The sequence below is a fragment of the Nannobrachium achirus genome, assembly GCF_963921795.1.
Source record: "Nannobrachium achirus genome assembly, chromosome: 16".
NCBI lineage: Eukaryota > Metazoa > Chordata > Actinopteri > Myctophiformes > Myctophidae > Nannobrachium > Nannobrachium achirus.
Window position 1 is genome coordinate 32,581,746 of NC_137823.1, and position 23,440 is coordinate 32,605,185.

The 23,440-nt window shown below is 42.1% G+C and overlaps 1 protein-coding gene across 1 annotated transcript in view; it reads left to right on the top strand.

The window, feature by feature from the left end:
• cep128 (centrosomal protein 128) overlaps positions 1 to 22,695 on the top strand; it is a 107,500-nt gene extending 84,805 nt beyond the window's left edge. Inside the window, exons 23-28 of the mRNA XM_080744867.1 lie at positions 3,786 to 3,835; positions 7,062 to 7,085; positions 10,496 to 10,573; positions 15,454 to 15,567; positions 19,574 to 19,682; positions 22,120 to 22,695. Of these exons, the coding sequence (XP_080600993.1) occupies positions 3,786 to 3,835; positions 7,062 to 7,085; positions 10,496 to 10,573; positions 15,454 to 15,567; positions 19,574 to 19,682; positions 22,120 to 22,208 (464 nt within the window). The 3' untranslated portion in view covers positions 22,209 to 22,695. The remainder of the gene's footprint in view (positions 1 to 3,785; positions 3,836 to 7,061; positions 7,086 to 10,495; positions 10,574 to 15,453; positions 15,568 to 19,573; positions 19,683 to 22,119) is intronic.
• The last annotated feature ends 745 nt before the right edge of the window (positions 22,696 to 23,440 follow it).

The window sequence follows — 23,440 nt, forward strand, 5'->3', positions numbered from 1 at the left end:
TTAGAAACTTGGAGATACAAGGTTTCTGCCCGACAGTGACATTATATTTATTTTGTTAACCCATTTAGACCCGAGACGGATTATAAAAAATGCCTTCTATATCCTTCAAATATCTATTCAAACATTTAAAACTGATTGATGTTGCTATTGACTGTATGTAGCAACAACAACCCCAAAAGGTTTTCCCGGATTGAAAGGTATGGTTACGTATAGGGGTTCCCAATAGCGATCCAATACTATAGACGTGAGCTTCGGTCAAACATAGTTTAAATTTACTGTAGGTGCCTCTCTGCTGTAGGGTCCCCTTTCCACTGTTTTTTTTTTTGGGTCACTTATTGTCACAGAAAGAACCACAGCCTGAAAACTCTGGCACCCCTCTGTGGTGCATTGGTTTAGTTATGTACAATACAACGGGGACATCTTGTAATTTCCTCCCCGAGCAAATTGAACAGTTTATACTTTTTTCCCCCAGTTTACTGTTCCCCATCAAATCTGAATAACTGTTATTGATGTGGGCTTACCGTGTCCTTATCAGTTGTGAAATGAATTGCGTTTTCAAAACACTGTTGGCCCTTTGAATCTATCAGCAATTCTCTTTTGAAACTACTTGTCTATTCATCGCAGCAGCTAAGGTATTCATGCCCGAGGTCTCTTGGAACTTTTTTGAATAATATAATCACCTCACGGCACCCGCACCCAAGTGGAATTACTGGTACAGCACATAATATTTTCTTGCAGAACTTTTCCTTCCTGTTCTTTTTTTTGTCATTTCCTATACCCTTTTCCTTAAAAAAAACACTGGTCTGTGTGGAAGTGTAGATTGCTGTAACATCACAGCACCTGTCTCGCTGACTATCCCACACATTTCATACCAAGGGAGCCAGGTGTGATAGAAAGAATAGGTACTAGGCAGTTGGTGTATAGTAAGTAAGAACATTTACTCAAGTGCTGTACTCAAGTACAACCTTCAGGTGCTTTTACTTTACTTGAGAATTTCCATTTTTCAATACTTTATACTTATACTCCCCTACTATACTACACAAAACATTCAAAACCCTATGTTTTGTGCCTTAGCTATTCAAAAATAGCAGATCTACAAGCTCACAACGTGTCTTCATGGGACTTCATGTGAGTTGTTTTTTTAAATATATTTGAGTACTTGTACTTTAACTCATTCTCACTGATTTTGCTGTCAGTGGCTGGATTATGTATGTATTTACTCAGCCAATACCTTTTGTACTTTTACTCAAGTAAGAAGTTGAATACAGGGGTAACAGATTAGTTCTACGCTGAGGTATTGTTACTTTTGAGTACCAAATCCGAGTACTTCTTCCACCACTGATAATGGGCGCCTCTCGCCTGCCGTCTGTAAACTAGATTTAACCCGCTGGGCCGAAGCCAGACCCTATGACTGTTGATCAATGTTCAATCTTCAAGTGCAAATTGGCGGTTTGTGCGGCTTTCTGAGTATTCCTGAGTTGCAACTTGCTCTCCGCTAGCTGAGGTAGTGTGTGTGTGTGTGCACAGCACACACACACACACACACCCTCGCAGGGAGTGCACAGGAGGAGATGGAGTCATCCACCGGTGATTGAATATCGAACTCGGTTAACCCATTCAGAACGGGTACACAGTATTGTGTATCATTATTTTATGCTTTAACTATTGAAAAATAGCAGATATACAAGCTCACAGCGCGGCACCGAGTGCCGCGCTGCAAGCTTGTAGATCTGCTATTTTTTTTAAATCGTGAAAATTAGAATTTTGACCCGATTCATTAAGTGCCTTTTGAATCCATCTAAGGGTTAATTGAAAAAACCTATGTTTCTATATCAGCAATCTGGCTAGCCATCGTCAAAGAAAAGGTCCTTTTCACTTAACTAGAGCTCAGTTAGTCTGTTCTTGAGAGACTACTATGTCAGTGGTTCTCAAACCTTTTCATGTGAGGGACCCCCAAAATTATATGTATTTGGCCATGGACCCCCATCTGAAAATATTGTATCAGGGACCCCCCAGAAGCAAATATTTGAGTTACAAACGTTCGCTTTAAAAATACATATCTTCAAAGATTTGCACACATTTTCACGACTTTTTAAAAATAGCAGATCTACAAGCTCACCGCAGCGCGGCACTCGGTGCCGCGCTTGCAAGCTTGTATATCTGCTATTTTTCACTGGTTAAAGCATTCAATAATTCTAGGCCTAGATGGGTTTTAATAGTTTGAGAGAGAGACGAATGGAGCAGCAGTCACAGTAATCTATTGGATGTTACAAGTTGGGGAGAGGCGTTTAGATGGCTCTAGAGAGGACACTCTGTCAGGTGTGTGGCGACGTCCTTCTCTGACGTTGTTCTCACTAAAACAGGAAGCTACAGTACCGTACGAAATGACGTCCAGCCATTACAGGACACGGTTGGATGGACCGTTGCATGGATTCAAGTTCTCAGTCGCCTCAACAGATTTCAGCCATTTGGATTCATGTTGCCTTCTATGGAAGCCTTGTCACTCGCCAAAAATATGTTAACTACAAGCGTTATTACTTATTAGTTATTTTAAGATGAAAGAGTATTTGAGGTGGTTAAACAATAGATGATAATACATGTTCAATCTTCCAGAAAACCCTAATTGATCTCTGATATTTCAATCTGCAATTTTTTCAACTGGCTGCTCATTCTTCAAGAACTCACTAAACAAAACGATGAATGCTCGCTTGTGGCTGACTGTATGGCCAGCCAGTTGAATCCAGTATCAAAACATTACTATTATTTTACATCATTTGCTTGTTTATTAAACACCGCGTGAGTGTGAGGTGGGGCTAATTTCACTTTGTTTCACAAATGGCAGATTAGGACTCGGCCCTAACAAGAAATGTTTCAGCCGTGAGATTTTATTTCTGCGTTAATCCATGCGGTTGCATCACACCAGTCACCACATGACTGCATCCCGCTAATATGCTGCAGACCCAGGTGTCTCTGATGCAATAACGGTTCATTGTAATCAGATGGTAGAAAATGCATCACGCTATATAATGTGACACGCTACATAATGTGATGCGTATCGCGTTGGAATACCTTTTTCTTTTTTTCCTTCTTTTCCCTGGCATATGCTTCCGTACCGATCAAACACTTGCTTTATTGCCGCACAAATCTTTATCGTTGCACACATGTGCCGAGATCAGCTCAGCAGACACTGTAAGCAGATGGTCACATACGTTTGCCTCTTTAATTATTGTAGTTTTTTTATTGTTGTTGGAAGACTAATAACCACTTTGTGGGAAGCTAATGGTAATCCAAAGAAGCGTTCAAGCGCCACATGTACATAAATCCTCTTTGGGTGGCACAGGTGCAGTGATGTGTCTGGGGTTGTGCCTTTAAGACAGGTCTCTTCAACAGGGGGTCTTGGGGGGTCCTCAGAGTTACTACAGGGGGGGGTCTCCAAATTAATTTTTTGTATTAACCACTTGAACCCTAGCATGCCTATTCTGAGGGGAAGATTAGCGAGGCGTTGTGACCTTGTAGATCGAAAGCAAAGAGGTTTGGTGTAGAGGGGGAAAAGGAGCAGACCAAGTACAGTGCAGAGCCAATGGTCAGGTTTACATTCTATTGAGGGTTTAAGGAAACAACACATTAACATGAATCCAACTTGATAGTGCTGTCAAACTAGTCTACGAAGCTATCTACAGTATGAAAGGTGTGCGTGTGGGTGCGTGTGCGTGTGTTATGTGCACACTGTGTGTATAAACACATGTTTTGCTACTTCTCAATAGTTTTGCCATTTCTCATTCCAGAGTTGCTAGAGAGGAGTCGAAGGAAGGAGGAAGAAGTGAGAACTCTTCAGGTCAGTGTTTTTACATCTTCAATAATTCACACGTCCTCCTCTCTCTGTCTATATCCGTCCTGCACCACATTACTGTTTATATCGCCGCTGTCGGGCAGACTCTGTTTGACCAGACTGGAACCTGGAGTCTTCATTAGTATTTAGTATAACCCATTTAGGGCCTAGAATTATTGAATGTTTTAACCGGTGAAAAATAGCAGATATACAAGCTCACAGCGCGGCACCGAGTGCCGCGCTGCGAGCTTGTAGATCTGCTATTTTTGAAGAAGTCGTGAAAATGTGTGCAAATCTTTGAATATATGTATTTTCAAAGCGAAAGTTTGTAACTCAAATTTTGCTTCTGGGGGGGTCCCTGGAGCTAAATATTTTGAGATGCGGGTCCGTGGCCAAATAAATATCATTTTGGGGGTCCTTCACATGAAAAAGTTTGAGAACCACTGACATAGTGGTCTCTCAAGAACAGACTAACTGAGCTCCATTTACAGGTAAGTGAAAAGGACCTTTTCTTTGACGATGGTTGGCCAGATTGCTGACATAGAAATGTAGGGTTATCAAAAAATCATAGAAGGATTCAAAAGACACTCATAGAATCGGGTCAAAATTCAAATTTTCACGATTTTTCAAAAATAGCAGATCTACAAGCTCGCAGCGCGGCACTCGGTGCCGCGCTGTGAGCTTGTATACAGTATCTGCTATTTTTCAATAGTTCAAGCATAAAATAATGATACACAATAATGTGTACCCGTTTTGAGTGGGATAAGAGACTCAACTTCTCTCCAACTTTACTTTACTATACTTTACATTGGATCCTTTGGAACACCGGTTCTTTCCACCCATTTTCTGAAAAGTTAGCGTCTTTTCCAACCCAACAGCAATGGTATGTACGGTATGTTTGGTCGAAGCGATATCCCTCCTGTGTCAAGAGCAAGAGTTGTAAGCTTTGTTACCAGTACTGCAGCCTGAACAATATATCTGCAGTTCACCGTGTTCTGACCGGGCACTGGTGTAATTATAACTGGCTTTTTGGCTCTTCGGTAATCGATTTTTTTAGATACAGTACGTTCCTGAAGAATCTATTCTATTAGGTGTTTTGAACAACTTTGGCATTATATTCTGTGAACTACATTTGCGGGAAAATGGCAGTTCTTCAACGGAGATATTTCATGTAGAACAGGGGTCTTCAATGTTTTCAGGCCAAGGACCCCTTAGTTAAGAGAGAGATCATGAAGCAGGGACCCCCACAACCTTTTCTTGGATTCCATATCGTTTCATTATTTGACAGCACGATCATCAGTGTTTTTTGGATTCTTGTCAATTTGTGTTTTCAGATGTTTAACCACGTGAACCGTCAATACTTAATAAACTTGACCTTTCACTCTGTACTCAGTCTTCCCCTCTGCACCAAACCTCTTGGCCGAAAATAGCCGATCTACAACGCCTCGCAGTGCAAGGCGTTGTGAGCTTGTAGATCTGCCATTTTTGGCTAAACTTCTCCGAATATGGACGCTAGGGTTCAAATCGTTAATTTAAAACAGGATAAAAAAATGTTTCTATCACACAAAGATTTGGAGGACCCCCTGTATTCTGGACCCCCTGTTGAAGACCTCTGACGTAGAATGAAAACACAACCGTCACCATTATAGAGCCCTGAGGGACTCCGGTCAACTAATAAACTGACAAAACACATTTACAAATGGCCTCTCTTAATACCTCTCATATTTCTGAACTACTGGGTGTGTGTGTGTGCTTGTGCTGTGCGTGCGTGCATGTGTGTGCGTGCGGTGTCACGTGTATTACTGTACTTTTGCGTGCCAAACGTCCCCCACAAGTCTAGTATAATTTGAGAAACAAACATTATGACAAGCCTAATCTTAAAAAAGATTCAAATGGGAATAGTATTAGACGGTTTATAGGTTTGTTTTAGGAGTCAGAGTTAAGAATTATACCGATTTACTAGTTGCTTGGTGTTGACAAGCACCAAAAAATAGCAGATCTACAAGCTCACGACACGTTGTGTTGTGAGCTTGGAGATCTGCTGTTTTCTCGGCTTTATATGGACAGAAATTGTGTGCGTGTGTGCTTGCGTTGTATACAGCCGTGTGTGAGAGTGTGATGGCACCTGCCAGAGCCACTGTGCAATTAATCATCCTTCTCAGAGCCGGCAGTGCTTTTAATTGAGAACGATGAGGAGACAGGGAAGTGGGGGAACAAGGCGCTCTATGTAGTGAGAGAGCAGAGCAGTTCAGGATAAAAGCTAATCATAAACACACCTGGAGAGTGTGCACAACAGCAGGGTGTGTGTGTGTGTGTGTGTGTGTGTGTGTGTGTGTGTGTGTGTGTGTGTGTGGTAGATAAGAGGTACCATTTATGCATTTTAGGAAAGGGAACATCACAGAGTAGGAGCTACATGAAAGGGAAGGATAGTGTGTGTGTGTGTGTGTGTATGTGTGCGTTTCTCTCTGTCCTGCTGTGTCTCTCTAATAACGAGCTGAAGCTTGACGTCTAGTGCAGACTCTCCACAGCTCCTTCATTTCCCTCCCTTGTTAGCTATTTGTTGAAGTGCTATACCTCCCCCCCCCCACACACACACACACACACACACACACACCCACTGCTACTCTCACACTCACTGAGTCTCTCTCTGTTCAGCTAACCACTGAGTAATACTCACCACTCCTCCTCATGCTTAAAGTTGTCCCTCAGTCTCCTGCTGCTCTGTGTAGGGCAGTGGTTCTCAACCTGTGGGTCGGGGGTCCCCAAATTATTTTGGGGGGTCCCCAGATGATTAACTTAATGTGCAACATCGTTTTCTCACTCAACTGTAAACAAACCAACACACGGTTTAAATGTATAGAGGGTTTATGCACATTTCTAAAGTGACAATTTAAGGACTTTTTAATACCACTGAAATGACAAATTAAACATTGGTCAAATTGTCAATTATTAGAGGTTGAAATTGTGATAATAGCCGATCTACATGCTCACAACGCCTCGCAACGCGAGGCATTGTGAGCATGTACGGCTATTTTCACAATATAACCGTGTTATACAAAATGTAATGCCTCAACTCTTAGTGCTAGTCAGGGTGGGGGGGGGGTCCCCAGTTCAAATCTGATTAGGGGTCGCGGCCTTAAAAGGTTGAGAACCACTGATGTAGGGCACTCTAACTTAGCCTGAGCCTGTAAGTGTAACATATTAACCATGTGACAATTTTGTGTCTCGACAGGATCGCATACTGGACCTGGAAATGGTGAGGTTCAACTGCTCTTTAAAACACAGTTAATAACACGCCAGGATTAGGCAAAATGCTATGTACATTCTGGAGAAAGGTTCTGAAAGGGCCCCGCAGTTTATTCATTTCAAAGTGATGTTGACTTTCGGCCTCCGGCCCGCCGCTCCCGTCTTGATGTGCTGTGCCTTGGTTCCGTGGGCCAGTTGGTTCAGTACGCCACATGTTTATTCATTACTTGGGCAGTCAGGGAATATTATCTGAATGCCTGTCAAAGCTGGGAATAAATTCCTTACCAAATGTGTTGGTAAAGGTGTCTAGTAACATATCTAACAACGTTTGAAATTCCCTAGGAGAATCTTTGACAACTAGGGCAAGTTTGGATCTCTTTCACTTACTATACACTATATTATAAAGGAAAAAATGACTCCCAAAAACTTTGCTTTAAGTGGGATGTAGTCTAACTAGGTGTTTTTAATTATTCTGAATCCATTGCAAGCATTTGTTTTGCACAAAAAAAGATTCAGTTTTGTGGACCCCACAAAACTGTGAAAAGTGATGACTCATCACTAAACTATCGTTTTGTGGGGTCCATATTTAGCCCAAGGAATGTTTTTCATACAAAACAAAATGCTTGCAATGGATTCAGAATAATTAAAAACACTTAGTTAGACTACATCCCACTTAAAGCAAAGTTTTTGGGAGTAATTTTTTCCTTTATAGTATAGGGGTCTGATGCATTACCCGTTTAAAATGACCAAAATATATTTACTCACTTTGTTTTTCTAAAAATATATAATACCCATAGAGGTTATTTTATGTTTTGTTTTTCTACTTAAAATCGTTTTGAGAACTTCTGTAAACTAGGATTGTTACTGAAAACACTAGATTATCCACAATGTAAAAACAAAAATCCTTTGAGAAAAATGTAATTTGTAAAATGTAAAATGTAAAATGTAATTTGCAGTAAGTGAATGAGACCCAAACTTACCCTAGCTGTCAAAGATTCTCTTAGGGATTTAGAATTTCAAACTTTGTTAGATATGTTACTAGACAACTTTACAAACACATTGGTGAAGAAATTGTTTGGTATGGAATTTATTCACAGGTTTTATTAATATCCCGACGGCACATGTTTGTTGTTCATTACTTGGGCCGGTTGGTTCAGTACGGCACATGTTTGTTCAGCAGCCCACGTTGGCTGGCGGGGGGAGGAGGAGGAGGCATGGCGCTATCGGCTCCCAAATGATTGCTTTCGTCAAGGCTCAGAGGAGCGTTTAATCATCATAAATCTCCCACGACGACGCGCTCCAGAACTCAAAAAGCCAACGCTGACCGGGCACTATCCGATGTTTACAGTCAAGTCCAATATTGACTTCCGCCGCCACCTCAAAACGTAAAGGGCCCCCTTCGCCTAGCGTTCTTAATTAGCTATTAGATGTCATGCCATTAAGAGAAGGAGACGGCACACCGTTAATTAAGACTATTGAAAGGGCGTATTGACCCTGAGCACTATTTACAGTCACTCACACGAGAATGAAAAGAAGCTGTCCAGCATATCCTTTGTCAGTCTATCATGGTTACGCGGGACACGCTCAGCCTAGTCTTGTCTTCAATTAGCTTGTTGTGGTCGCGAGCGGAGCAGGACCGCCGTTAATTCAAACGGTTTCTGCTGACCCATCGGTGCTTTAGTCATGTATGTCGGACATCAATCATCATAGCCATCGCCTGGCCTAATGCCTCTGTTAGTCTGTTTGCAGCTGTGTTTGGGCGTCAAGGCAGTGTGCAAGGGGATGGAGTCTGGACTAGAGAGCAGTGTTGATTTTGTTGACTAAAACTATGATGAAAAATGTTTGTCGACTGCGTTTTTTTCACTGACGAAAACTAAATAATAACTAAGCTGTGATGACTATAACTGAGACTAAATATATTGACAATTTCATCGACAAAATAAAATCTAGACCAAAACGTTAACTCACTTAGCGCCGAGCGACTTTCGGGGCGACTAACTAATGATGGCGTTTAGTGCCGAGCGACTCGGAGCGACTTTTATATAAAAGCATTGTTTAAGCTTTTAATTTGGGTTGATAGACGGAGCGGAACGGTTAGCTTACCTTCGACTAGCATACAGATGAAAACCGTGAAAAAAAAGGATACGATTATGACGTCACCTTTAAGCCATAGCTTCCTGTTTACGTAGGCCTCTGTTAGCCGCTAGGCTCAATGCAAACCATCCGACCCTCACGTAGCTTCACTAGGTCGGATTTTGATTCGGAAACTTTCTGTGTGGCATCTATATACGTTCCGATGCCCATACCAATGGTGGTTTGAGACGATCAAGCACGAATTGAGCAGTATTGAGCTCAAATGGCGGCCCGCGGCCTGTCCATTGAATGTCAATGGAGAGCATGTCATCATTGTACCATCCTGTTATGTCCTGAACCTCGTTTTTTATTCTGACTTAACATGGGACCATGGAAAGTCTATGGGCTATGGCTCACTCTAGTGGTCATCTTGTGGCATTCGCAGGCACGTGTACCTGGTTATGTAATGTGATTTTGGGGATTCAATATAGCTATTTCCTGGCGTTATAAGCGCAGATTCATATTGAAATCTGGCTCGCTTGGCGCTAAGTGAGTTAAGGAGAAGAGAGTAATTTTATGTTTGGTTGCTCTCAGGTGTTGCGTACTGAAAATAGCAGATCTACAAGCTCACAACGCGTCGCAGTGCAACGCGTTGTGAGCTTGTAGATCTGCTATTGTAATAGCTATTGTCTTTGCTTTGTCTTTATTTATGCATGTAGATCTGCTATTTTCACAATAGAAACGTGTTATACAAAATTCCTCAACTCTTAGTGCTCGTCAGGGTGCCGGGTCCCCAGTTAAAATATGATTATTTCGGGGGTCACAGCCTGAAAAGGTTGAGAACCACTGGCATACACTACGTGTCTTTGGGCATTGCGCGTAGGAGTACCGTAATTGCCGGACTATAAGCCACGGCTTTTTTCCCATGTTTTGAACCCTGCGGCTTATACAACGGTGCGGCTTATATAGAGATTTTTACAGCTAACGGCCAGTTAGTTAGTTTTACAATGTTCTTTAACAAGGATTTATATAGAGATTTTTACAGCTAACGGCCACCAGGGGCGCTCTAGCGGGAAGCAGGGAGGACACCTGTGGCTTATAGTCAGGTGTGGCTTATATATGTAAACATCAGTTTTTTGTTCTAAATTTAGCTGGTGCGGCTTATATTCAGGTGCGGCTTATAGTCCAGCAATTACGGTAGGCGACTTGTTATTGAGCTGAATTATTGTCCTGGAAATTGGGTTAAATATTCTGAAAAAGTTTTGGAAAAGTTTTAGAAATTAATTGGTAAAAATGCTATAATGAAACCTGATGGTATTCTGTGTGTGTGGGGGGGGGGGTTCCCAGAGCACCAGATTAGCCCTGGACCACCTGGAGTCGGTGCCAGAGAAACTGTGTCTGATGGAGGACTTTAAGGACCTGGAGGTGAGCTTCTGCCTCTTCATAGACTCACCTTTTGATATTTTTACAGCCTCCCGTTGCCTGTGTGAGACCCGACAAGGTATTCTTGTTCTTTAGAATGTCAGTAAACAAATTACAAAGTATTGTGCTGCATAATCTCCCTGTGACATTTGGCGGAATGCTTCTATCCAAATAAAAGTGAACACATTATCATGAGTTCACTCTAACGCCTGATTTATACGCTATGTGGTTGCGCACGGTCGCACACGAAAACTCTATAAGCTCACGACACGATGCAATGTGTAAATCAGGTTTAATACCTTGGCTTGGCTGCATACATTTTTAGCACACATTGTGTAGGGCTGTCACAATAATTACATAATAATCGTCTAATCGCAATTATTTGACAGAATCGTGATTATTTTTCATAATCGTTTCCATGTTGAAAAATGTTCAGATATTTTTTGATTTAGATAAGATAGATATTTTTTACATAAAAAATAGTGAAAATAGCAGATCTACAAGCTCACAACGCGTCACGATGCGACACGTTGTGAGCTTGTAAATCGGCTATTTCCACTATCAATGTTCTATTTTAAGTATTGAGTTGTCAAGTATGTCAGTAATTTCTTTGTATATTTAGGTTATGTGTCATACTGTATCTACCATTTGCAACTTCAAAGCCTAAAAGCCAAACAGAAATGTAATTTTCAACGACAAAAACACAATTAAATCGTTAATCGCAATTATTTGAGTGGCAATTAATCGTCATGTAAAATGTCATAATTGTGACAGCCCTAATTATGTGTATTAAGCTCGCTGGAAATGTGCTGCAGTAGGAACACACTAGGGCCATTTTCTTACTGTTCCTCAAATTATTTGAATATCTTAAATATAGAATCTTCAAAGTAAATAGATCTGCAATGGTAGGATTGATTATAAGACAGCATTTTATTTCTAATCAAAGTAAAAAGATATGAATTTAAATAGCCCCTGGATGGATCACTGTCACTATCCAATCCTGCACATCCATCAAACTCTTCCTCATTAAGGCCCTGCAGCTTGGATAAAGCCCCAAAGACAGTTCTTCTTCTCACAGACATTTTATTCTGATATATTTGATGATGTTCTTGTCCTTTTTTACCTAATTACGTTATCTTGTCTTTTCCAGATCTGATCTGTTTGTTTCATTCAAATTGTAGCTAATCTGCAGTTCTTGGATTTTTTTATTCAGGTCACGTCACACTAATACATTTCTATTTCAAAACACTGATTAAATCATGCATTATTATAACGGCACTGCTTGCCGTGGATTACGCTCACTCAGAATGCTGTTTGTGTTTTGTGACTTTTTATCAAATAGCATAATATTTAGGATGAAACGTGTACATATTTACACGTATCGTTAGGAAGTATCAGGGTCCTATAGAGATGCATAAAAGAATTGTCACGACCATGTAAAAATATAATATAATATAATACATAGTTGAGCCACAGTAATGAAAAGTTGGGGTCCTTGTAGATCAGTTGTTCTCAACGTGGGGTCCAGGGACCCCCATGGTTCCTTGAGGGGGTTGCAAATGGACATCTGTAGCTCTGGGAGAGTAGAATTGAACTCACATTTGTACACTCTCAGAGTTACAGTATAGTGGTCCTTGAAATGTAAAGGTTAGGGCAGGGGTCTTCAACAGGGGGTCCTCAGAGTTAATACAGGGGGTCCTCCAAATCTTTGAGTGATAGAATTTTTTTTCTCTCCTTTTTTATATTAACTGTTTTACTGCTACGGACGTTCCCGTTCGCCCCAATTCTCTGTGTCGCGCCGCGCCAATACGGCCGTTCGTTCGTTTACCTTGTTGATGTCCGTAAGGGTCGCGCCGCCGTGTACTGTAATCACATCGCCCGCAGTGATGGTCTTAAAAATCCCTTATACGTTAACATCAACGGAGACCAATTCTCTTCTGTGTTGATTTCTCTGGCCCTGTGGCTCTGTGGCCAGTGACTGGTCTCAATGGATGGCAACACATAACGGCCAAATTCACATTAATTATTGCATGACGCCGCCCTCTGCTGCCTGGTCTGCCAAAGTGCATGTTGCACAATCAAAAAAAAAATAATAATAATAAATAAATAAATGTCTATCTATCTACTACCAGTAAGACTCCCTAATCGGGAGATAAGCGACCGTTGGTCGCTTATCTCCACAAATAGGCCAAAAGTTTGTTTTACCAATTATCAAGACATACGGGCAGTTGACAGTTTGCCATGGTTACTCATTGAAGTTGAATCTCCATATATGGAGATAACCTACGCATCACACTAAGTCTGACCTCACCAGCCCATATTTGGGCATGAGCAACTTATGTCTCCATATATGGAGATATGATGACATCACACAGTCCTCAGCCGATGATGTGGCGTGATGTCATACAATACACAAACGAGCCCTACAGTATAAAGGGGCAATTCTTGCCAGGAAAGAAGCATTTCTTCGACTCAGACCTTATCGCCAGGGTTGGCTTATAGCAGCTGTCGGTAGGACCATATATGGATTCTGTTAGTGTGGATCTCCTAACAGGGCATCATCTGGGATACAATCCCTTTTATGCCCATATATATGGAGATCCCTAACAGAATCCCTTTCATGCCCATATATGGAGATCCCTAACAGAATCCCTTTTATGCCCATATATGGAGATCCCTAACAGCATCCCTTTTATGCCCATATATGGAGATCACTAACAGCTAACAGAATCCCTTTTATGCCCATATATGGAGATCCCTAACAGAATCCCTTTTATGCCCATATATGGAGATCCCTAACAGAATCCCTTTTATGCCCATATATGGAGATCCCTAACAGAATCCCTTTTATGCCCATATATGGAGATCCCTAACAGAATCCCTTGTATGCCCATATATGGAGATCCCTAACAGAATACCTTTTATGCCCATATATGGAGATCCCTAACAGAATCCCTTTTATGCCCATATATTATGGAGAAATCCCTGCTCTGAGTATCTGACATCAGTGTGATGTCACCTGTTTATGCCCATATATGGAGATCCCTGCTCTGCGTATCTGGTTGCTATGGTAAACAGTTGGTTGCTAGGGTAAAAAAAACATGGTTGCTATGGTAAACAGTTGGTTGCTAGGGTAAACAGTTGGTTGCTAGGGTAAAACCATGGTTGCTAAGGTGGTTGCTAACGTACACTAACAGACCAGCAACAACAGACTGTTGCCACAGCAACGTACACAAAGGTTTGTGTACACATGTGGTGTGATGTCATACTGATGCAGAGATATGAGCAGGGCAAAGGTGTGACGTGTGACCGACGGACGGACGGACGGACGGACGGCCGGTGGAGGTTTTCATAGTAAACTGCTCCCTGACGGTCGCAATAACGTCGCAAAGGTAAGCCGCTTTTTGCTGGCACCAGACCCAATAAATAAATAAAACATCTGGCAGTAATAGAGTTAACCACTCAAGTGGTTAAATATCTAGAAACACGAATTGACATGAATCCAAAATATACTGATGATTGTGCTGTCAAACGATGAAACTATATATGTGGAAACTATATATATGGAATCTATGATAAGGTTGTGGGGGTCCCTGCTTTATCTCTCTCTCAACTAAGGGGTCCTTGGCCTGAAAACATTGAAGACCCCTGGGTTAGGGAATATAGATAGACACACAAACACAACCATTTTCTTTTTAGGAAAGGTCAGAGTCCTGTAGGTATTTCAAGGTAGGATATGTGATATAAAGTAACTCTCCTACCGGATCATAAACTGTTAGCACTCCAGGGGAGTCTCTGGAAGAATAGTCTCTTATTTAGCTGTGTGCAGATTCTCGAGGACATACAACGCAAGGATCATCCGCACTCTCCTGAGTAGTTTCTTATGTTCTTCTATTAACAGGTTTGCACAGCGTCTGGATAAACAGACGCGGTTTCGCGCACGTTTATCCTGATAAGACTCCAGGAGCATTAGGGAGGATAAAAATGTTTAAATCTTTAAAATTTTAAAACCTCCAAGGACTGAGCAAAGCGAATGTGTCAGCCTTGATGTGTTGTCTTTTGGTATGGGCTCAGGGTAAGGTTGTCTTTTGGTATGGGGTCAGGGTAAGTTTGTCTTTTCATATTGGGTAAGGGATAAGCCCAAAATAGGGACGCCAGGTTGAAAACGGTTGCTAAATATGCCTCAGACTGCACAGCTGCAGGGGATGTTCACACAATGTGTCTGATCTCTGTGCAAGCTGCTGAGGAAAGTCATGAAAAAGTTTGAGAAGCACTGCAATAAGGGACACGTCTTTTAGTTTCCAGATAGGAGACTATTGTGTATTTTAAACCCCTGGGTCAGGGCTTTTCAAAGTGGGTGACGGGGCACCCTGGGGTGCCGCCACGGCAGTCCAGGGGTGCCGCGAGATAATTTGATAATATTTGGAATTTATTTGGACACTTGAAAAAATATTTAGTATCATTTTAAACTTGAAGTACAAAGTTATTTTCAGTCAGTTCTAACCAAAATGGCTCTTATCTCAACGTTTTCCTCGCAATATAATCACTAAAATATCATCACTGTCGGGCAGAAACCTCATATCTCCAAGTTTAGAATGTGTACGTCTTTTGGTAAAGCAAAGCCCTGCTTCATCATACAAGACTGTTGCACAAAACTAGTGAAAACAGCCAATCTACAAGCACACAACGCCTCACAACGTGCTTGTACATCGGCTGTTTTCACTAGTTTAGTAAATTTTATATGGTTTTGAATGGTTTTCGACATACAAGGGTTCCTCGGATTAAAAACACATATTTATGGGGTGCCCTGAGACAAAAAAAAGTTTGGGAACCCCTGCCCTAGGTGACGTCTGTGTGGTGTTCTCTCCTCTGTGTGTTACCAGGAGTCCCAGCGACAGAGGGAGCTGGTGCAGCAGCGCTACGCCAAATACAAAGAGATCGTCTGCGACCTGCAGCATCAGCTGGACGAGTCCAAACGCAAGATGCAAGAGTACAGGGTATGATGCCAAACATACACTTTTTAAGTTACCCTTTAAAACCCGGGAAAGCATCTGTATCATTTTAGATTTCAGCTATATATACATGCGTCTTTCAGAAAACTCTTGGGATTTAGAACATTGGTTTAGAACAGGGGTCTTCAACGTGTTCAGGCTAAGGATCCCTTAGCTGAGAGAGAGATGAAGCAGGGACCCCCACAACCTTATCATAGATTCCATATACCGTAGTTTCATGTTTGACAGCACAATCGTCAGTGTATTTTGGATTCAAGTCAATTGTGTTTTCAGATATTTAACCACTTGAACCGTCAATACATAATAAACTTGACCTTTCACTCTGTACTTAGTCTGCTCTTTATCCCCTCTACATAAAACCTCTTTGCCGAGAATAGCAGATCTACAAGCTCACAACGCCAGCTTGTAGATCTGCTATTTTTGACTAAAGTCCTCAGATTATGGACACTAGGGTTCAAGTGGTTAATATAGAAAAGAAGGAAAAAAGCTTCAATCACACAAACTCTGAGGACCCCCTAGGGGTCCCGGACCCCCTGTTGAAGACCCCTGGTTTAGAACATGTGCCGCACTTCGAGATTGTTCATCTGCTATCCCTGGCACAAAACCTTTTTAGATGGGGGTCCGTGGCCAAATAAATATCATTTTGGGGGTCCTTGGTCTTAGGTTTGAGAACTACTGATTTAGAAGGCATTTGTAGAGTCGGCCACAGATCTTAATGGGTTAATTACACACACACACACACACACACACACACACACACACACACACACACACACACACACAGTTGCAAAATCCCCTCTTCTCCCCTCTCAGAAAGTGTATCTTGACGCTGCATACGGGGAGCCGCGGTCCCCGCTGAACAAACAGCCCCACACCTTTTTCTATTTCAGTCTCCTAATTGCGGTGCTTTGTTTAAACAGCAGCTCTGTTATAGATAGCCTCACTCTCCAGAGTCGCTCGCTTGTTTCCAGTCTGGCTCGCCCACACCGCTGTGCCAACATGTCTGGCGCGACAGCACAGCCATTTGCAACTTGTATGAATATATGAATAACTTTAACCCGCTTAGACCGGGTATGCATTATTATTACGCATTATTTTATGCTTTAGCCATTAAAAAAATAGCAGATATACAAGCTCACAGCGCGGCACCGAGTGCCGCGCTGCGAGCTTGTAGATCTGCTATTTTTTTTAAATCGTGAACATGTGTGCAAGTCTTTGAATATTTTGACCCGATTCTACAAGTGTCTTCTGTATCCTTCTAAGTTTTTTTTTTTCATGTCACATATGTCAGCACCACTGATATGTGTTTCTATGTCAGTGTTGCTCAAACTTCATCATGTGAAGGACCCCCAAAATTATATGAATTTGGCCACGGACACCCATCTCAATTTAGTTCCAGGGACCCCCCCAGAAGCAACATTTGAGTTACAAATGCTCGCTTTAAAAATACATACATTCAAAGATTTACTCGGTGTAGTATAACATAATCGCAGGCCTAAATGGATTAATGCATGGAGCCGGTAATGCGCGAGGTAATGCACAAGGGGAGCCCAGGGAGAGTGTGGGCGAAACCTGTCTGACACCCTGGCTGGCACGCACGCAGAGTCCCCGAGCCTCCTATCGTGTTGTTTTAATCGCCACATTCATCTCGTCCCCCTCCTTCTCAAGCCTTGGCCAAGGGGGTCCCATCGGGACATCGCTGTTGACGGCAAGATTGCCGTCAGCTGTCTAAAAATCAGCCCCTCCGAAACAGCAGCAGCGGCACATACACACTTTCTCAGATGGTCATAATCTAGCCAGATTGCCCCCGTTGGTTTTTGCCAAATGGCTCCCGCGTGGAGAGATAAGCGGTGATAGCATTAGCGTTAATGGCTGCTGCCCGCCCACGCGGGGGTTTGTTTAACCCTCAAATACCTGGAATGTGCCTGAGTCGCGTTCGGTTTTAAACCATTATTTTATGCTTTAGCTATTGAAAAATAGCAGATATACAAGCTCACAGCGCGGCACCGAGTGCCGCGCTGCGAGCTTGTAGATCTGCCTCTTTTTTTCTAATCGTGAAAATGTGTGCAAGTCTTTGAATATCTTTGACCCGATCTTCAGCACGACTTCTAAATCCTTCCTCTAAATCAGTGGTTCTCAAACTATTTCATGTCAAGGACTCCCAAAAATAGATTTATTTGGCCGCAGACCCCCATCTGATTTATTTGGCCGCAGACCCCCATCTCAAAATATGTTGTTCCAGGGACCACCCAGAAGCAGCGATTTGAGTTACAAAAGTTTGCTTTGAAAAATATATATTGAAAAATGTGCACACATTTTCATGATTTAAAAAAAATAGCAGATCTACAAGCTCGCAGCGCGGCACTCGGTGCCGCGCTGTGAGCTTGTATATCTGCTATTTTTCAATAGTTAAAGCATTCAATGATTCTATGCCTAAATGGGTTAAGGAAAACGGATGGATGGAATAGTCTTTACGAGGCCTCTGTCTTGATCACTTTCAGTAACACTCGTGTTGTTTTTGTTTTCCTCCTGACACTAATGGCTGTGTACATTGCTTCTCAACTAAAGACAAGACATTTCAAGATGTAACATCGTCGTCTCTGTTGGGTGGAAACCTCATACTGTATGTCCCAAAACTGTCACTTTTCAGGATTCTAATAAAAAAAATTGCAAAAGTAGCAGTTCGACAAGCTCGAAACATGCCGCTTCGCGCCTCGTTTCGAACTCGCGGATCTGCTACATTTGATGCTTTCACGTGACGCTGTAGTGAATGTTAAATGGTGCATTTATATAGCACCTTTTATCCAAGGCACTTTACAAGGCTATTGCATTACATTCACCCATTCACACGCATAGGCTATTCGGACACCGATGGCGGAGGAAGCCATGCAAGGCACGATCTGCACATCGGGGGTTCTGTGACTTGCTCAAGGACACTTGGACGCATAACTCTGAGGAGAGCCCGGGATCGAACTGGGAACCTTCCCGGTTCCCATGTGGCAGCTCTGCCTACTGAGCCTCTGTCGCCCAGTGATCAAGTAGGGCAAGGGTCTTCAACAGGGGGTCCGTGACCCCTAGGGGGTCCTCAGAGTTACTACAGGGCGTCCTCCAAATCTTTGTGTGATAGAAACTTTTTTTTTCTCCTTTTTTATATTATTCACTTGAACCCTAGTGTCCAAATTCTGAGAACTTAAGCCAAAAATATCCGATCTACAAGCTCACAACGCCTCGCACTGCGAGGCGTTGTGAGCTTGTAGATCGGATATTTTTGGCAGAGAGGTTTGGTGTAGAGGGGAAAAAGAGCAGACTAAGTACAGAGTGAAAGGTCAAGTTTATTATGTAGCCTATTGACGGTTGAAACAACGATGAAACAATATGGAATCTCTGAAAAGGTGGGGGGGGGGGGGGTCCCTGCTTCATCTCTCTCTCTCAACTACGGGGTCCTTGACCTGAAAACATTGAAGACCCCCGAAGTAAGGCATGTGGGGGGGACACAAAAAGTTAGAACAGGGGTCTTCAACGTTTTCAGGCCAAGGACCCCTTAGTTGAGAGAGAGATGAAGCAGGGACCCCCACAACCTGATCATAGATTCCATATAGATTCATCGTTTGACAGCACAGTCATCAGTGTATTTTGGATTCATGTCAATTTGTGTTTTCAGATATTTAACCACTTGAACCGTCAATACTTAATAAACTTGAACTTTCACTCTGTACTTAGTCTGCTCTTTTTCCCCTCTACACCAAAGCTCTTTGCCAAAAATAGCAATCTACAAGCTCACAACGCCTCGCAGCGCGTAGATCTGCTATTTTTGGCTAAAGTTCTCCGAATATGGATGCTAGGGTTCAAGTGGTTAAAAAAAAATCTATTTCTCAAAGTTTTGGAGGACCCCCTGTAGTAACTCTTTCTGCCAGACAGGGGCGATATTCAGTCCGGATGTTTTTTTTTAGGTGAAGTAACAGTTGTGTGTCTTTGTTCTCCTGCTCCCCAGGATGAGAAGCTGGACGCCACGTCCAGGAGCCTCCGTCTGGCCGCCCTCAGCTCCTCCATCAAAGGGCCCGGTGCCTTCCTCAGCAGCTCGCACAGATCACAGTCACTGTGTGAGTATCCACTGCAGCTGTGCAGAGGCATGTTTAGTAACCATTTTCAACCTGGCCTGAGCCTATTTTGGGCTTATCGTTCTAGGCAAAAACCTTGCAAAAAAAAATTGCTGATCTACAAGCTCACAATGTGTCGCATTGTGACACGTTGCGAGCACAAATAGCCCCGACATGCTGTGCTGTTCCAGCATCTTCGTGTTTATTTGCCAAGTATTTTTCACCTAAAGGGAATTTGCAGTGGTTGCATTGCTTTCAGACTCACAGAAAACAACTTGTATACAGCGAGATAAAACAAAACAAAGGTATAAAATATAGTGAATGAATATAGAGTTTTTCAAAGCATGGTTACAAAAAGCTTTACATAGAACAGGATAAAAACACAGCGGCAAGATAAAGAAATACAACTAAATAAGATACAAAATATAAAATCTAGGATTTAGGGCGTATGTGCCGCGGTTCAGGAAGTAGAACAGGTCGTCCAATGATCCGTGGGTCGGCAGTTTGTATCCCGGCTCCCCTTGTCCACATGTCGAAGTGTCTTTGGGCAAGACACTGAGCCCCTCGGTGCTAGCTTGCCACCATTGGTGTTAGGGGTGGGCGATATGGTGATAATTATCGTTGAGACGATACAATGTCTCCACGATATGCCTTTTCAGAGGTATCGTATATATCGTGATACAATTTAGGGAGCCTTGTAAAAAATCCTGTTTAATCGTTAATACAGAGATTCATTGCAGAATTCAATTTAAACCTGCATTTTGGTCTAAATCAGTAGTTCTCAAACGTTAAAATGTCAAGGTCTCCACTTAACTCTGACAGTATACAAATGAAACGGTTTCATTTGTATACTGTCAGAGTTACATACTTGTAAAGTTCAATTTAGACCTCCCTAACAGAACCCAGAGAGTCTAGTTTTTGTCAAGTAACTTGAAAATAACAATAAAAACCAACGTGAAAAAGAATCATGATAAAATCGTGTATTGTGATACAGCTTGGGAAAATATCATGATATTGTATTCTTCCATATCGCCCACCCATAATTGGTGTGTGAATGTGGGAAGTGAGGATGCTGGCGTCGACCGCTTCACCTCCGAATGTATGAATAAATGGACCATTATAAAGCCATTTGAGTGCCTAGAACAGCACTATATAAATGCTATCCATTATTATTATTATTATTAAGATCTGACCATGAAAGGGATTAAAAGATTTTAAGGGAAGTTTGGGAAGAAACAGACCAATGGGACGAAGACGTCAAATAGAAAACTTATATAACATGAAAAGAATATGAATACACTATGTAGTCATGTATCACCTGATATTGTATAGAGTAGACCACTTGGGCAAATAGCAATATTGCAATGGTGTATTTGTGGCATTGTGAGATATTGCACATATTAAATATTGTACATGTAGAGTAGACATTACACTTAGGTGTTTCAGGGGGTTGCAGCAACATCTTTCAACTTGGCATCCCTATTTTGGAAATGTCATTGTAGACGAAAAAAGAAAAAATATGTTGTGAGCTTATAGATGAGCTTTTTTGTCTTTCTTTCTTACTATCTTTGAGAATGAGGCATAAATGGTTAACTTGCTCCAAGCAACCAGGGTGACAGTGAATCATGTCTAATCAAACAGTGTGTGGGTAGTACTTCTAGATTCACTAGCTCCATCCATTCCACTTCCACTTCTATTTTGACCAGAATCAACAGTAGCTATTCCAGGTCTAGTCTTAAGGTCGCATCATCAAGTACAATTGAGACTGTTTCTGGGTTTGTTGCCAGCAAAGTAAAACATGTTCTACTCTTATCTATCTCTCTACATTTTCTTGTTCCCTGCCTATTTCTTCGTTCTATTTCGGTGAACGTTTTCTTGCATTTAAGTCGGGTTCAGTTTGCCTATGTGCTGATGTGTTTGTACCCTTTAGTGCACGGGTCTTCAATGTTTTCAGGCAAAGGACCCCTTAGTCAAGAGAGAGATGAAGCAACCACAACCCATAAATACCATATAGTTTAGTTTCATCGTTTGACAGCACAATCATCAGTGTATTTTGGGTTCATCTCAATATGTGTTTCCAGATATTTAACCACTTGAACCGTCAATACATAATAAACTTGACCAATCTCTCTGTACTTAGTCTGCTCTTTTTCTCCTACACGAAACCTCTTTAACAAAAATAGCCGATCTACAAGCTCACAACGCCTCGCGCTGCGAGGCGTTGCGAGCTTGTAGATCTGCTATTTACGGCTAAAGTTCTCAGAATATGGATACTGGGGGTTCAAGTGGTTAATATAGAAAAGGGGAAAAAAAGCTTCTATCACACAAAGATTTGTAGGACCCCCTGTAGTAACTCTGCGGACCCCCTAGGGGTCCCGGACCCCCTGTTGAAGACCCCTGCTTTAGTGTTTTAATAAAGTTCTCTCTCTCGCACTCTCAGCGCCGCAGAAGTGTGCGTCCAACTCAGACGAAGGCATCTCCACTGTGAACGGGGTCATGACTCCCTCGGACCGCCTCAGCCTCAAGTAAAGCCATTTGCAGTGTAAAGTCCAACAGAAACGGTGCTCTCAGCTGGACTGAACCTACCTGCGCTTCATCCAAGGCAAAAGCCACCACCTGTATTTCCCAGCAGGCCTTGCACTCTGCACAATCCTTCTCCACTACCTCAACCAGGCAAGCATTGAAGGTGCTACAGAAGCAGGGTTTCTCAGAGTGGGTGCCGTGGCACCCTAGGGTGCTTTGATAATATTTGGAATTCATCGATATCATTTCAGTTGAACCACTTAGACTACTAGGGCATTAACGACTTGTGATTTTTGCAAGTCGACTGTACTCAGTAAAAAGTTGAGTTGAAGTCGACTTTATCGTTTGATGACGTCATCACATGACACGCGACCCCCCAATTATTTCGGGCGGTCCCCAGGTGATTAACTTAATGTGAAACGTTGTTTTCTCACTCAACTGTAAACAAACCAACATAAAGTTTAAGTGTATAGAGGGTATCTTCACATTTCTAAAGTGCCAATTTAAGAACGTTTTAATACATCTAAAATGGCAAATTAAACATTGTCCAAATTGTCAAATATATAGAGGCAGAAATTGTGAAAATAGCCGATCTACATGCTCACAACGCCTCGCATCGCAAGGCGTCGTGAGCATGTAGATCTGCTATTTTCACAATAGAAAGTACTATTTTATTTCTTTTCAATTCGACTTTCGACTTTCTCTGGTGGGAGTCGACTTGTGTAATGAAGTCGACTTGTCGACTTTTTCGTTAATGCCCTAACTTAGACCCTCTATACTTAGTGAAACGGACCTGAGTTGTACTGTACTTGGTGCAATCTTTTTCAGTATACACCCAAGTCTCTGAACCAAAAATAGCAGAACTGCAAGCTAACAACGTGTCGAGTTGTAAGCTTGTAAATCGGCTATTTTTGGTGAATGTTCACCCCAGAATAGGGATGCTGGGGTTTAAGTGGTTAAATGCCAAGTATAAAAGTACAATTTAATCTGTCCTAATGGAAACCGATATGCTCCGAAGTCGTCCTTGTTGACATCCTGTATCTTAGGGGGAAAGATTTACGTATTTGACATAAAAATGTAAGGTGCTGTAAAGTAACAATGTTATTCAGGGGTGCCGTGGATTAAAGGGTTATTTACAGGGGTGACCTGAGACAAAAATGTTAGAGAACCACTCTGCTACTGTAAAGTGCAAAGGGCTCGGCCTGCAGGTGTCCAATAAGCACTAAAGCCTCATTTAT